The 16,164-nt window shown below is 50.2% G+C and overlaps 1 protein-coding gene across 2 annotated transcripts in view; it reads right to left on the bottom strand.

Moving 5' to 3' along the window:
- Positions 1-16,164, bottom strand: part of LOC116956333 (transcriptional coactivator YAP1-A-like) — a 160,993-nt gene that overhangs the window by 77,469 nt on the left and 67,360 nt on the right. For both annotated transcript variants that reach the window (XM_032977887.2, XM_076054107.1), the window contains exon 3: positions 9,837-9,950. In XM_032977887.2, the coding sequence (XP_032833778.2) occupies positions 9,837-9,950 (114 nt within the window). The remainder of the gene's footprint in view (positions 1-9,836; positions 9,951-16,164) is intronic.

Here is a 16,164-nt window from a genome sequence, read left to right as displayed (position 1 = left end):
ATTGTGCGGCAGCGGCAGCATCAGCGGCGGCATTGAGTCACTTGCGCCTTAGTTTAGTCTGGGTGTGCGGCGCACTTAAGCGATGACCTTAGATAGGATTCGTGCGGGCACGAAAGGCAACGACAAATTCCACCCGTATAGCCTCAATAGACTTTTCGGGGCAAGTGCTGTTCAGCGAGCAGGCGCCTTACGGAGGCCGTCACGGCACACGAGGGGGTGGGGGGGGGGTGGGTGGCCGGCCGGCCGGCACCACGCTCCGGCCGCATTTTTTTCGCGTCTCCCCGAGTGGCGACGTTTACACGGCGCAACCAGCGGGCACTCATTTGAGGCCGAGTCGACCTCAGGGGAGGCCCAGGACCGGTTCGGATAATCGTCACTGGCGTTGGCCGCGGGCCGCGAATCGAACCCGGGCCGCCGGGTTTGTGGCGCGGTGCTCGCGAACCACTGCGGGTGCGCACACCCACCCACACACCCACCCACACACCCACCCACACACCCACCCACACACCCACCCACACACCCACCCACACACCCACCCACACACCCACCCACACACCCACCCACACACCCACCCACACACCCACCCACACACCCACACACCCACACACCCACCCACACACCCACCCACACACCCGCCCACACACCCACCCACACACCCACACACACACCCACGCACACACCCACGCACACACCCACCCACACACCCACACACCCACACACCCACACACCCACGCACGCACGCACACAGGCACGCACACAGGCACCACAACGGTGGGGCGTCACGTGGGAACGAGCAATAATCACAAAGCCGTGCGGCCGGGCCGTCTGTCTTTGGCAAACTCCCCGTGTGACCACGCGCACCGCCGATGTCATAACCAAAAAACCTTACGAACAAGGAAAAAAAAAATCGCAGGCAACCATAGAAAACCAACATTGACCTTACAGCTTTTAGGGGACAAGCCGTGGCGTCGAGATTCGAGGTTTTGACCGCAAGTGGACCGTCAATCAAACCCCCCGGGACTGGATTGGAAGCCGAGGCTCGGTCGAAAGACGCGGCAACGGGTCAGAGGGGAGTGGACGGACCGATCGCATGGGGGGGGGTTACTGGTGGAGGAGGACGAGGAGGGGATCGTGGCCCCAATAAACCCAACAGGACGGGGCGGTGGGAAAGCCACTCCGTGCCCTTCATGTAACGTGCGAGGAGGTAAAGCCGGATTTGACGGCTCTCGCACGCCCACAGGCGGAGACGCGTCCGAGGCCACTCGAAGGGATGCCCGGAGGTAAAGCTCTCTCCTCTCCGATATCCGCCTCCGCGGGACGCTCTCTGTAAACGCGCGGAGATTTTTGTTGTCCGAACGGGTATCTTCGTCCGGCGAGGGCGCAACGCCGACAGCAACGAACGGGATAAAATATATATGGGGGGGGGGGGGGTTCCTTTTTTCAACAGCAACAAAAATAAAATCTAAAGTTGAGTGTTATTCCAAAATTTCCTCGTTGGAAAAACAAAAATGTCGTAAAAAAAACCACGTTATTTCGGTTCGTTCTCCGATGTCGAAATGTTCCAGGGCAAGTTTGCAGGAATGCGCGTACAATCAAAAGGTACGACCGCACACTCGCACGTAGAGGTGAATAAAGCTCGTGCGCACGCTACGGCGTTGGCAGCAATTTCTTCCACACGTTGAATTGTAACTCATGGAACATTCCCCCTCCCACCCCCCCCCCCCCCCAATATATGTTGGCTTAACCCACTACAAAGAGAAGCTTTCTCTAAATATGTCTAGATTTTTTTTCATATTTCTTTTCTTCACCTGGCAAAGAAAACGCTTTGGCAACGAAGGTTCGCCAATGTAGAAAAAAATCACGCCGTGCCAACCAAAATGCGACTCGGCTCACTGAGAGCAAAGGCAAAGCTACCTCCTCCCCCCGTATAGCCTTCAACAGACTGTAGGGGCAAGTGCTGTTAGCGAGCAGCACCTATGAAGGCCGGCGCTGGTGGTACACGAGGAGGGGTGGGTGGGCAGCAACACCCGTGGGAGCCTTTGTCTCCCCAGTGGCGATGTTTACTACACACCGCACCAGGGTACTCATTTGAGCTTGAGTCGACCTAGGGTGGAGGCCAGCGACACACACGGACACCAACACACACCGCCGTACAATACCACAAACGTAGCCACCACCCTTACACGTATACCTGCCCCGACCCACCCAACCACCTACCCACGCCTAACCGCACCCGAGATCCCTCTCCACCAACCCTTCCTCTCTCCCCGTTACCCCTCCTCACCCTCACCCCTTCCTCTCCTACCCCACACGCCACCGGACCAATTTCCAAATCTCCCGGGGTACAAAAAATGAGAAGCAGATGTGGTGGGAAAGCACCGGGGTCCTTGGTAGCGCGGGGGAAGCGGGTCCTCTGTTCAGACGCATCGGTTCGTCATTCTTTGCACGGTGTTTTAGCGCCTGTGATCATCGCGAATGATAATAATCATTGTTCTAATTAGTCATAATTGTTATACTGTTATTAATTATAGTTATATAATCATTGTGATATTAATTGTATAATCATCAATGTTATTTAAAAAATAACAATGATTGTAATGGAATAAGTACGTAATTATTATTAATAATATAATAGTATTATAATAAGTAATTACGAATAATACAATAATAATACAATTATTCATAATAATGTTTCAAAAATGTATTATTAGAAAAGCAAAGCTAGAATAACTTTGCTGACTATCCCATTATAATAACTATTACAATTATTATCACGTGACATTTCGTATCTACATTATTGGCATAATTATTATCAATCAGGCGTCGATTCGTTCATTAACATCAACCGGCCACGGGCTCGCCCTGTGCTATTGCGCGTGCGTCAAATTCGTACGCGTGAGATGGGCGGGATCTGAAAAAAACCTCCAAAAGGCTAGGGTTCTGGTGTTTGAAACTTTTTTAAATAGGTCCCTGCATCGACGGACATAATAACCCATAGCGATTTAAAAACCACATTCATTCAATGCATTTTCTGTCGCGCGTATCAAGGGGCGTTAAGTATACGTTGATGACTTGGATTGATCCAATATATCTGAAAAACCGGGGGGGGGGCCTAAGATACAAAAACCTCACGATCGATCCTAAGTGTTTCGTGTGCGCGTGACACCTCTCAAATTTTACTGACCATCACATTGCTGGACACGTGTGGATTCTGACCATTCTGATATTTTGTAGGCCCCCCCACCCCCACGATTACCACGGCGAAGTCACGGCTGAGCGACGCAGCAGCGCGGCCATCGGAAATTCTTCGTCTCTGAACCTGCGATTATATTATCGTCCATGACGTGGCCCGCAAACTGAAGCTAAGGGGAAAAACGAAATGGTTTTCAAGGTTTGAGTGCGGTGACTTGCCGCGTCCCGAACGTACCTTTCGAGTCGAATGAACGCGTTCATTTCGCACACGTTCGTCAATAATCGTTCGACGACTTCACGTGGTTGTTCACAATATCTAATGCGCACTTAGTCCGTCTCCCCTCCGATTAAGCAGCCTCAGGCCCCCTCATAACCTTTGCGTCAACCGTCACCCGCGCTTCCGCGGCCGTCTGGAACGCTCTCTTTCCTCCCCCCCCCCCCCCCTTCACAGAACTGCCTTTTGCGCGTTTAGATTCGCGTGGTTGGCTATGGTACGGTGCGAAAGAAGTTCAACGTACGTACGCACGCGTGCGTAACCTTCACTTGCACGTAACCTTCACGTGACGATGTCGGCGCGGGGTTCAGAGGGAGGGTCAGGAAAGCTCGGTAGCTGTTTAAGCCCGTCGCCCGCCTGCCCGCCCTCCGGCACCAAGGCCTCGGAGGCCTGGGGAGGGGGGGGGATGGCAAGTTGTACCGGGGCGATACTCTCGCCGGCGGCAGAGAGCGGTCAATTACCAGGCGCGCAAAAACCAGCGGGCGAGTGGAGACGCTTCTCTGTCTGCGGCCACGCGAGGCGGTGATGGTGGTGGTGGTGGTGGTAGTGGCGGTGGAGTGGTCGCTTGCTGCTGCCGCTTGTGTTGTTGTTGTTGGTTGCTGCGGATTTGATCGCCAGCTGTTGCCATGAAGTAAAATGCAATCTCGAATCCCTTCACCACCCACCCCCTCGACCCTTAACCCCTCTCCCACCACCGCCCCCACTCTCCCCCGCCGCTGGCACTCGCCACCCCACTCCCACCGCCTCTTGTTTACGAAATGAAAATCTTCTGCCGAGACGTGTGCATGCCGCTGGCCTACCCAGCTACGTACGGCTGGCTTTGGGCCCAGGGCGCAGAACGACTGGCAAATGCGTGCGGCACATACGGGGGGGGGGGGGGGGGGGTGCTGTACGTGCAAAAGGCGAACAAACAAAAGAAGAAAATGCGCCCCCCCAAAAAAGTTAGGATGTTACGACGACGACGACAACAACAAAAGATGAATTGTTGAATTAAATCGGCAGACTCGGGCGCAGCGAGCGGTTTAAAATTTCGCCAACTTTTCCCGAGAGAAAAAAACTTTTTTTTTAAACTATTTGACGGCAAAGCTCGTCTCGGAGAGGGGCCTGTGGGGCTCGAATTGCGAGAGAAGAAAAAAAAAGAAACAACAACCAGCACCACAACCACCACCCCTTAACGGCTTTCAGGTGCCACACCGCCAAGTCAAAGCGGGCGGTTATTTTAGCAACTGCGTCGTGGCGAAGCCTAAAGTGCACCTTTTGCGGCGTAATTGAATTGCAAACAATGAATGTGATAACCGCAGGGCCCGCATGTGCAGCGGGGTACAATTAATGTCAAGTAATGTAAATTATTTAATGTGAATTATGAGCAGTCCCCCGGTTCGTCCATGGACCGCTGGACGAAGGCCTCCACACGTGCCGTGTCATTTGTGGCGGTCGTCGTTGTTCGACCGTGCTTCACCACCTCGCCAGTGCGGGTTGGTGAAGCGGTGGGTGGTGGGGGGGGGGGTGGGTTGGAGGGGAGCAGTGGTGCAGCGGTTAGCACGCCTTGCGCTACGCACCCGGCGACCCGAGTTCGAATCCGGGCTACGAGCATTTGAACCGGTCCTGGGGCCTCCGCCCTAGGTCGACTCAGCCTCAAATTAGTACCTGGTGCGGTGTGTAAACATCGCCACTGGGGGAGACAAAGGCGGTCGCGGGGGGTGCTGGCCACCCACCCACCCCCCCCCCCTCGTGTGCCCTGCCGGCCTTCATAGTTGCTACTCACTAACAGCACTTGCTCCAACAGTCTTTTGAGGCTGTATGGGGGATCTTTGTCTTTGGGAGGTGGGGGAGCAGTGGTAAGGCTGGACCGATGGGGGGGGGGGGGGAGGTGGAATCAAGCTCACGTCATCGCGCCCGAATGGGAGAAGACGTCACGGGCAGCTGGAGGGCAGTGCCGAGAAATTTCATGGCTTTGCTCGCCGCCATGTTACGTACGTACGTATGCTGGGAATTCTTTCGCGCCGTACGTAGCCAGCCGTACTCATCGGAGGTGAAGCCGGGGAAAGAAGAACGACAATAAACTAAAACACAAAAAGCAGTTGCTAAATAAATTAGTTTGTCAATCTAGATGAGGATTTAAAAGTGCATCTGTAGCTCCCAGCGGCCTCCTAATATCCGAAGGAAGAGCGTTCCAGACGGCCGTAGAAGCGCATCCGAAAGCGTCGTGCGATGCGGAGGAGAGGATGACCGAAGCTCACGCGGTGATGGTTTAACGCTCGTCGACGAGATCAGTGAGCTACAGGGACCCCTCTACTTACGAACATTCAAAGATACGAACAAACCTGGTCCGTATGCCCAGGTGCCTTTTTGGACCGAGAATGATGAGTTCAACCACCGTTGGTGGCATCTATGTCTGCAGAACATGAAGAATCAATGGCATCTACGTCTGCAGAACGTGAAGCACCAACAGTATCTACATCTGCAGAACGTAAAGAACCAGTGGCATCTACATCTGCACAACGTGAAGAACCAGTGGCATCTACATCTGCAGAATGTGAAGAACCAGTGGCATCTACATCTGCAGAACGTGAAGAACCAGTGGCATCTACATCTGCAGAACGTGAAGAACCAGTGGCATCTACATCTACAGAACATGAAGAACCAGTGACATCTACATCTGGAGAACATGAAGAACCAGTGGCATCTACATATACAGAACATGAAGAACCAGTTGTATCTACGTCTACAGAACGTGAAAAACCAGTGGCATCTACATCTGCAGAATGTGAAGAACCAGTGGCATCTACATCTGCAGAACGTGAAGAACCAGTGGCATCTACAGGACGTGAAGAACTAGTGGCATCTACATCTGCAGGACGTGAAGAACCAGTGGCATCTACATCTGCAGAACGTGAAGAACCAGTGGCATCTACATCTGCAGGACGTGAAGAACCAGTGGCATCTACATCTGCAGGACGTGAAGAACCAGTGGCATCTACACCTGCAGAACGTGAAGAACCAGTGGCATCTACATCTACAGAACGTGAAGAACCAGTGGCATCTACATCTCCAGGAGATTATACAACTGTTAAAGCCATTCCCTGTGTTTAGTGTACAAGCCGTACAACATGTTTGGAATTGACAGGAGTCAAGTTGGACTTACGAACAAATCGACTTATGAACAGACCTCTGGAAACTAACTCGTTCGTAAGTATAGGCGTTTTGATTTAAAGCTTTCGTGACTGCAGGGATTCATATTCTTGGTTCTTTCGGTAAAGTCACGTAGAAGGGAAACAATAAATAAGAATATAAAACAATACAATTCTCACGACGTTTCGACTGCAACACAAGCAATCATCATCAGGTGTGAAAATCACAGCAAGAAAATTTGAAAAAAGTGGTGGGTTTTTTTTAACCTTAGCACCACGGAGAGCGATTTGGCAGTTATTCAGGTGGACGAGTCAATCTATGTTCGGAAAAGAGGAGGGCAGAGACGAAAATAATGGATGCGGTCTGAAAGCCACCGTAAGTGTGAACAATCAATTAAGACCCGAGATGGTTTATCAAATCCTTCCAATGATTGTTAAGCCAGAATCCATCTTCTCGGTTGAAATTGTCTCTGTGTTTGTACATGTGGATAGCCTCATGAACGAATCTCTCATGGTAGCCAGATGGCTTACAAAGAACCTCTGTCTTGGAAAAGTCAATGGCATGTGAGCCTACTGAATTATAACAATGATCTGCCACGGCCGAGGTGTTGGTCCTACCGTGTTTTAGGTCTGCTTTGTGTTCACGAATGCGGTCCGAGACATGTCGTTTGGTTTCTCCAATGTAACTACTACCACAGAGGCAACTTAGTTTGTAGACGCCAGGGTACTGTATGTCCGGAATCACATCTTTTACAGACGGAACCAGATCACGGATTTTACGTAATGTGTTGAATCGGACCTGGATCTTGTGTTTATTCAAGATTTTGGAGATATTTTTTGTGATCCCCGCAATGTAGGATAAAGTGATGGTTTTGAAAGGCTCCTCAAGAGGGTCCTACTTCATGGTTGGAGTGATAGCTTTGCAGATTGTGTAGTCAGAGTAACCATTAGCTTTAAGAGCTTGGTGTACGTGCTTGAGTTCACTGGCTATGTGTTCCTGGTCAGATATGCATTGGGCTCTATGGTGCAGAGTCTTGATGAGGGAATTCTTCTGGGATGGATGGTGGTGGGAATCCGGTTTCAGGTAAGCATCCGTATGGGTAGCTTTCCTGTAGACAGAGTGGCTCATTGAACCATCAGGTCTCATTTTTTATTAGGACATCCAAAAAAGGTAGCTTGCCATCTTTTTCGACTTCCATGGTAAATCTGATGGCTGGGTGTATGGAATTGATGTGGTCGAAGAATTGAATCATTTGGCGGGATCACGGGGTCCCGCAAAAATCAGGTCAATAATTATTATTTTTCAGTCCGCCCACTCGTGATCCCGACAGCAACGCGCCGCCCGCCCAGACTCGCGCCAACAAGCGCCAGCAGGCGGCGATCAACACGATGGGCGCCACTGCACCGGCCAAACGCGAGCCCCGGGGGGCATCCGCCGCAGTCGCGCGCGGCGACAATGCCCTCCGGTCAGCCGTCGATCCCCAGCTTATTTGCCAAGGCGAGCCCGCCCCCGCAGTGAATTTAACGTGTTTATGTAATTTTTCAACTTTTTACGAAACTTAGTACCCCGAGTAGCTCTCGACGAGGCCAATCGATTGACACTAGTTTTGTTGTCGGTAAGGCAACAAGACTCGTGTCGCTACGCGGTTTTTCCCACCCCGGGGCAGTGATGGGACCCCAGGGTCCCGCCAATTACTTCAATTGGTCTAGAGCAGGCCGGCCATGTGGGCAGATGACAAAAGTGTCATCCACGTACCTCTTCCATAAGATTGGGCGCAGAGTGGCAGTCTGGATGGCGTCAGTCTCAAATTTCTCCATGAAAATGTTGGCTACAAACGGAGATAGGGGGGAGCCCATTGGGGTGCCCTCAGTTTGTTTGTAGAAAGTTCCATTCCAAGTGAAGTATGTATTGGTTAAGCAGTGTCTCACCAGGGGGGGTACCTCAGTGTTTAGTCCTTGATGAACCAAGTCTTCAATGATTGCGATGGTGTCAGGTACAGGAACTTTGGTGAATAAGGAAACTACATCAAAACTGTCAAGCAGGTCGTCTGGGAATAGGGAGATACCCGTGATTGTCGTTACCAGGTGAGTAGAGTTTTGTACCGCAGAGGTGGTTTTTCCAGTGAAAGGCCGCAGGATGTCAGACAGAAAACGAGCCAGTTTGTAGGTGGGGGAGTTGATAGTAGAGACGATGGGACGAAGGGGTGTATCTACTTTATGTATTTTTGGTAAGCCGTATAATCTTGGTGGCCTGGCAGCAGAAGGTTTCAACGAGAACTGTTTGGTTTGATCAATTCATGTGGTTGAATCAGAAATGATTTTGTTGGTTTGTATGACGAGGCTGTTGGTGGGATCTCTTTTCATTTTTGTATAGCTGCCATCGTTGAGTAATTCTTGAATTTTGTTGTTATATTCTATTTTATCCATTGTTTCCCTTCTACATGACTTTACCGAAATAACCAAGAATAAGTATAGGAGTGTGTGTGTGATGAGCGCGGCTTTCAAGTACAGGAAGAGAACATTAATGCAACACATTCATCAAAAACTCGGAGTGCTGTGTGGCCTTGAAAGGAAATAAATATTTTTTACAAATAATATATATAATAGGGCGACGTTTCAGGCAATCGCCACGGTGGCGAGCTGTTAACTACCTCGCCTGGTATACAGGAGGTCGTGGGTTCGATCCCAACCCGAACGCCTGCTGTATATTTGGAGTTTGCGTGTTCTCCCCGTGGTCACGTGGATTTTTCTCCGGGTTCTCCCCCTCCACATTTAGAATCAACGTCACGCGTCTGGGACCACTTGGCTGCAATACATTTCCACGCGACGACGATGATTGCGAAGCCCACTCCGTTGGGCTATCATTTGCGATGGCCGGGTTTGCTGCTGAAAAAAGAGCTATGTATTTCGTAAGCTCAGTTGCTCTGCCTGGTAATAGAAAAAAATATATATAAATTTTAGTTGTCATAGCGCGTGGCCACAAGCACAGTCGTGTCGTCGACAACACCGCTGACACTTTTCCCGTTTTGTTCAACCGTGCTCGCGCCGTCAGCCGCCGACCGCGAAACGCCATCACGAAAGTAACCCGAGCGAGAGGCAAGCGATGCCCGGATCTGACGGATCGATCGACGGATCGATCGATCGAATCGCGGGGAGGGGGAGGGGGGGGGCGGGGAGAGGGGGGTGGGGGGCCAAAGAGCGCTTTGTATCCAAATGGTAAAGCGTCGCCACGGACTTACTGTAGCGAGGGTCAAGTCGTGGATCCAGCCATGACGTGGTTTTGTTTTTGTGATTTATGAAATAAATTTCGCCTTCAGGAGTACAGGCTTGCTCCCAGCCTTCCGGAAGGGCACCTGCATTAAAACAAAGGACACGGCGAGTGTTAGAATTTGTTTTTGTTTTATTATTATTATTTTCTTCATTATTTTCTTTTTAATTTTATTTTTTTTAACCGGTTAAATCTCCACTGCGTTGGAGTTTCGAGGTGAACCGCGGTTGAATGCCGATGAAAAATTAAAATGAATAGGATTGCGTGCTGCTGCTGCTGGATATATGTTAGTTTGCGTTCACTCGGCTCCGCTGTGACCGCACAACTCTTTAATCAAATAAGCGCCAAATTTGTGCCCTTCATTTAACGCTTTTGGTCGGCCGGTTGGGTTGATTGTTCGCAAAAGCCTTAGCTGGAGGCCCGAGCCGTGGTGGTGGTGGTGGTGGAGGTCGTGGTGGAGGTGGTGGTCGTGGTGGAGGTGGGTGCTTCGACTCTTAAAAATGCTGACAGCCAAAGCGTCGTGAGTACAAAACCTGGGATTGTGAGGAGAGAGTCCGTGTCTGGGAGAGTGAGGAGAGAATGAGTCTGTGAGTGTGAGGAGAGGGTGAGGAGAGAGTGAGTCTGTGAGTGTGAGGAGAGAGTGAGTCTGTGTCTGTGAGAGTGAGTAGAGAGTGAGTCTGTGAGTGTGAGGAGAGGGTGAGGAGAGAGTGAGTCTGTGTCTGTGAGTGTGAGGAGTGAGTGAGTCTGTGTCTGTGAGGGTGAGGAGAGAGTGAGTCTGCGTCTGTGAGAGTGAGGAGAGAGTGAGTCTGTGTCTGTGAGTGTGAGGAGTGAGTGAGTCTGTGTCTGTGAGAGTGAGGAGAGAGTGAGTCTGCGTCTGTGAGAGTGAGGAGAGAGTGAGTCTGTGTCTGTGAGTGTGATGAGAGAGTGAGTCTGTGTCCGTGAGTGTGAGGAGAGAGTGAGTCTGTGTCTGTGAGTGTGAGGAGTGAGTGAGTCTGTGATTGTGAGCGTGAGGAGAGAGTGAGTCTGTGAGTGTGAGTGTGAGGAGAGAGTGAGTCTGTGTCTGTGAGTGTGAGGAGAGAGTGAGTCTGTGAGTGTGAGGAGAGAGTGAGTCTGTGAGTGTGAGTGTGAGGAGAGAGTGAGTCTGTGAGTGTGAGTGTGAGGAGAGAGTGAGTCTGTGAGTGTGAGTGTGAGGAGAGAGTGAGTCTGTGATTGTGAGCGTGAGGAGAGAGTGAGTCTGTGAGTGTGAGGAGAGAGTGAGTCTGTGTCTGTGAGTGTGAGGAGAGAGTGAGTCTGTGAGTGTGAGTGTGAGGAGAGAGTGAGTCTGTGTCTGTGAGAGTGAGGAGAGAGTGAGTCTGTGAGTGTGATGAGAGAGTGAGTCTGTGTCTGTGAGAGTGAGGAGAGAGTGAGTCTGTGTCTGTGAGTGTGAGGAGTGAGTGAGTCTGTGAGTGTGATGAGAGAGTGAGTCTGTGTCCGTGAGTGTGAGGAGAGTGTGAGTCTGTGTCTGTGAGTGTGAGGAGTGAGTGAGTCTGCGTCTGTGAGTGTGATGAGAGAGTGAGTCTGTGTCTGTGAGAGTGAGGAGTGAGTGAGTCCGTGTCTGTGAGTGTGAGGAGTGAGTGAGTCTGTGTCTGTGAGTGTGATGAGAGAGTTAGTCTGTGTCTGTGAGTGTGAGGAGAGAGTGAGTCTGTGTCTGTGAGTGTGAGAAGTGAGTGAGTCCGTGTCTGGGAGAGTGAGGAGAGTGTGAGTCTGTGTCTGTGAGAGTGAGGAGTGAGTGAGTCTGTGCCTGTGAGTGTGAGGAGAGAGTGAGTCTGTGAGTGTGAGGAGAGAGTGAGGAGAGAGTGAGTCTGTGATTGTGAGCGTGAGGAGAGAGTGAGTCTGTGTCCGTGAGTGTGAGGAGAGAGTGAGTCTGTGATTGTGAGCGTGAGGAGAGAGTGAGTCTGTGTCTGTGATGAGAGAGTGAGTCTGTGTCTGTGAGTGTGAGGAGAGAGTGAGGAGAGAGTGAGTCTGTGAGTGTTAGTGTGAGGAGTGAGTGAGTCTGTGTCTGTGAGTGTGAGGAGAGAGTGAGGAGAGAGTGAGCCTGTGTCTGTGAGTGTGAGGAGAGCGTGAGTCTGTGTCTGTGAGGAGTGAGTGAGTCTGTGTCTGTGAGTGTGAGGAGAGAGTGAGGAGTGAGCGAGTCTGTGTCTGTGAGGAGTGAGTGAGTCTGTGTCTGTGAGGAGTGAGCGAGTCTGTGTCTGTGAGGAGTGAGTGAGTCCGTGTCTGTGAGGAGTGAGTCTGCGTCTGTGAGGAGAGAGCGAGTCCGTGTCTGTGAGGAGTGAGTCTGCGTCTGTGAGGAGAGAGCGAGTCTGTGTCTGTGAGGAGTGAGTGAGTCCGTGTCTGTGAGGAGCGAGTCTGTGTCTGTGAGGAGAGAGCGAGTCTGTGACGCCTGCTGATGTCGCACGCGGTACACAGGCACGACGTCGCGCGCGCGCACACCTGTGACGTCACACACGACACGCCCACGTGCTACGTCACAAAAGATCCCCGCGACGTCGTTCGCAGGGGTGGTGCCCCGCCCCACCGAGCAAGCGCCGGCGGTCCAAATTCAAAATAAATTGCTAAAAACAACCACGGCAAAATCATCCCGGGGTGAATTTCTTTCCGTCTTCTTATCTCCCGACCACCAGCGGAACCACGAACCACGGAGCGGCTACTCCAGGCATCGCGCCCGAGGAACGCCCGAGACAACGCCCGAGACAACGCCCGAGACAACGCCCGAGACAACGCACGCGACGCCGCTGCCGCCGCCGCCGCTGCGTTGCAGTCGTCGCCGACCGACGACGAACACAGTGACCCCGGCGCTCCCTGGCCCTTAGCTCACACCGTGAAGGGGTGGCGGTGGAGGAGGGGGTGGGTGGGGGGGGGGCCCTCTAGATTTTCACGAAAAATAACGCAGATAGCAAAGCAACAACTAAAAATGCGACGAATAAAATGTTTACATCGGTCCGAAGTAAAGTATGCAACAAACGAAAATGTGTACCGTTAAGTAAATACATTTTTTTGATAAAATACAAGTCAATAAATTGAACATAAACAACATACAAAATGTAAAGAAATGCTTAGTGAATATAAAAACCAGTACAGCCCCCCCCAAAAAAACTACGAATCAAGCACGAAAAATTAGGGAGATAGGGATACAAAGTTCTCTCAAACAATAATATTCTTTCAGATGCGACAAAAATCTACAGGCAAGCCCTCCGATGTGGCCTCTTAGGCTTGTTGTCGCTGATGGATACAACGTTGTCATGGTGGCTAGGAGATGTTAACTACCTCGCCTGGCACACAGGAGGTCGTGGGTTCAATCCCGACCCTGACGTCTGCCTGCTGTATAATTGGAGTCTGCGTGTCTCTCTCTCATCATCATCATCACGGTGGCTAGGAGATGTTAACTACCTCGTCTGGTGTACATGAGATCGTGGGTTCGATCCCGACCCCGATACCTGCTGTATAATTGGAGTTTGCGTGTCTCTCTCTCTCTCTCATCATCATCACGGTGGCTAGGAGATGTTAACTACCTCGCCTGGTATACAGGAGATCGTGGTTTCGATCCCGACCCCAATACCTGCTGTATATTTGGAGTCTCGCGTCTCTCTCCTCCCGTGGTCACGTGGATTTTTATCCAGGTCCTCCGATTGTTCCCCTCAACATTTAGACACGACATCACGTGTTTAGTGTACCTGGCCGCAGCTATCCATTTCCACATGACGACGATGACGACGACAATGAGCCGCCACTTCGTCGACCTATCATTGGTGACGGCCGGGGGCGCGTCTGAAAAATAGCTACGCATAGCTCGGCGGGGCCCTTACCTGGCAAAATAACCAATATATATTTTGATTTAAAGCTTTCGTGACTGCAGGGATTCATATTCTTGGTTCTTTCAGTAAAGGCACCACGTAGAAGGGAAACAATAAAATAATGAAAATGTAAAACAATAAAATTCTCACGACGTTTCGACTGGCAACACAAGCAGTCATCATCAGGTGTGAAAACCACAGCAAGAAAATTTGAAAAAAACCGCCACTTTAAAAAAAAAATTCTTGCCGTGGTTTTCACACCTGATGATGATTGCTGCTTGTGTTGCCAGTCGAAACGTCGTGAGAATTTTATTGTTTGACATTTTCATTATTTTATTGTTTCCCTTCTACGTGGTGACTTTACCGAAAGAACCAAGAATACAAAATACATTTCTTTGTTCGTTGTTCCACTACCCCCCGCCCCCGCCCCTCCTCATTCAACGCCTCAAAAATAAGCCAAGCAGGTTGGAGGGTCGGGAGACAGCGACCGAGGGACAAGGGGCGCAAACCGCCGCAGAAAAAGACGGGAAGCCGGATCCGGAGCGGTACACGGAAACAAACATTGGACGTTTAGGCCGCCTCTTCTGCTGCTCCCTTTATTTTCTTTAGTTCAGGCGCGTGTTTTTGTTGTACCCCCTCTCTCCCCTCCCCTCCCACCAACCCTTCCCCCCCCCCCCCCCCCCGTACTTAAACAAAAGTTTCCCTCCTTTTCCCCTTCGGGTGGGCGAGACGGACCCCCACACCCCCTGCCGTATGGTGTTGGGGGCAGGGAGCCCATTCCGTCGCTTTCTATATGCACTCCCCCCCCCCCCCCCCCCCCGCTTTACATAACCGGTTTGGCTTCATGTTGACGGCGTGTGTCTGTGCAGCGTGATGTATCGGGCCCGGAAAATTTCCTCGATGAAAATTTACGTGTAAAATAATGATGAAGCTAATGTTTAAAAAAATAATAATAAACGTTCCGTTTTTTATTTGATGTCGTAATCAGCATAATTTCAAAATTGCAGATAGCGAGTTTGTGAATAACCAGGGAACGCTGTGTTGTGTAATTCAAAATCACGGATAGCGAGTTTGTGAATAACCAGGGAATGCTGTGTTGTGTAATTCAAAATCATGGATAGCGAGTTTGTGAATAACCAGGGAATGCTGTGTTGTGTAATTCAAAATCACGGAGAGCGAGTTTGTGAATAACCAGGGAATGCTGTGTTGTGTAATTCAAAATCGCGGATAGCGAGTTTGTGAATAACCAGGGAATGCTGTGTTGTGTAATTCAAAATCACGGAGAGCGAGTTTGTGAATAATCAGGGAATGCTGTGTTGTGTAATCCATAGCGAGTTTGTGAATAACCAGGGAACGCTGTGTTGTGTAATTCAAAATTGCGGATAGCGAGCTCGTGAATAACCAGGGAATGCTGTGTTGTGTAATTCAAAATCACGGATAGCGAGTTTGTGAAAAACCAGGGAATGCTGTGTTGTGTAATTCAAAATCACGGATAGCGAGTTCGTGAATAACCAGGGAATGCTGTGTTGTGTAATTCACAATCACGGAGAGCGAATTCGTGAATAACCAGGGAATGCTGTGTTGTGTAATTCAAAATCACGGAGAGCGAGTTTGTGAAAAACCAGGGAATGCTGTGTTGTGTTATTCAAAATCACGGATAGCGAGTTCGTGAATAACCAGGGAATGCTGTGTTGTGTAATTCAAAATCACGGAGAGCGAGTTTGTGAATAATCAGGGAATGCTGTGTTGTGTAATTCATAGCGAGTTCGTGAATAACCAGGGAACGCTGTATTGTGTACCGTAATTCAAAATTGCGGATAGCGAGTTGGTGAATAACCAGGGAATGCTGTGTTGTGTAATTCAAAATCACGGAGAGCGAGTTTGTGAAAAACCAGGGAATGCTGTGTTGTGTAATTCAAAATCACGGATAGCGAGTTCGTGAATAACCAGGGAATGCTGTGTTGTGTAATTCACAACCATGGATAGCGAGTTCGTGAATAACCAGGGAACGCTGTATTGTGCAATTCAAAATCTCGGATAGCGAGTTCGTGAATAACCAGGGAATGCTGTGTAATTCAAAATCTCGGATAGCGAGTTTGTGAAAAACCAGGGAATGCTGTGTTGAGTAATTCAAAGTCACGGATAGCGAGTTCGTGAATAACCAGGGAACGCTGTATTGTGCAATTCAAAATCACGGATAGCGAGTTTGTGAATAACCAGGGAATGCTGTATTGTGTAATTAAAAATCACGGATAGTGAATTTCCGTATAACCAGAGAACGCTGTATTATGCAATTCAAAATCGCGGATAGTGAAATTGTGTATAACCAGGGAACGCTGTATTGTGTACCATAATTCAAAATCGCGGACAGCGAGTTTGTGACTAACCAGTGAATGCTGTGTTGTGTAATTCAAAATCGCGGACAGCGAGTTTGTGACTAACCAGGGAATGCTGTGTTGTGTAATTCAA

Source organism: Petromyzon marinus, chromosome 64, assembly GCF_048934315.1.
Source record: "Petromyzon marinus isolate PM22_M1 ecotype Great Lakes invasive population chromosome 64, UKy_Petmar_22M1.pri1.0, whole genome shotgun sequence".
Lineage (NCBI taxonomy): Eukaryota > Metazoa > Chordata > Hyperoartia > Petromyzontiformes > Petromyzontidae > Petromyzon > Petromyzon marinus.
Note: the sequence above shows the minus strand (reverse complement) of the source record. Positions and strands in the feature narration are given on the sequence as shown.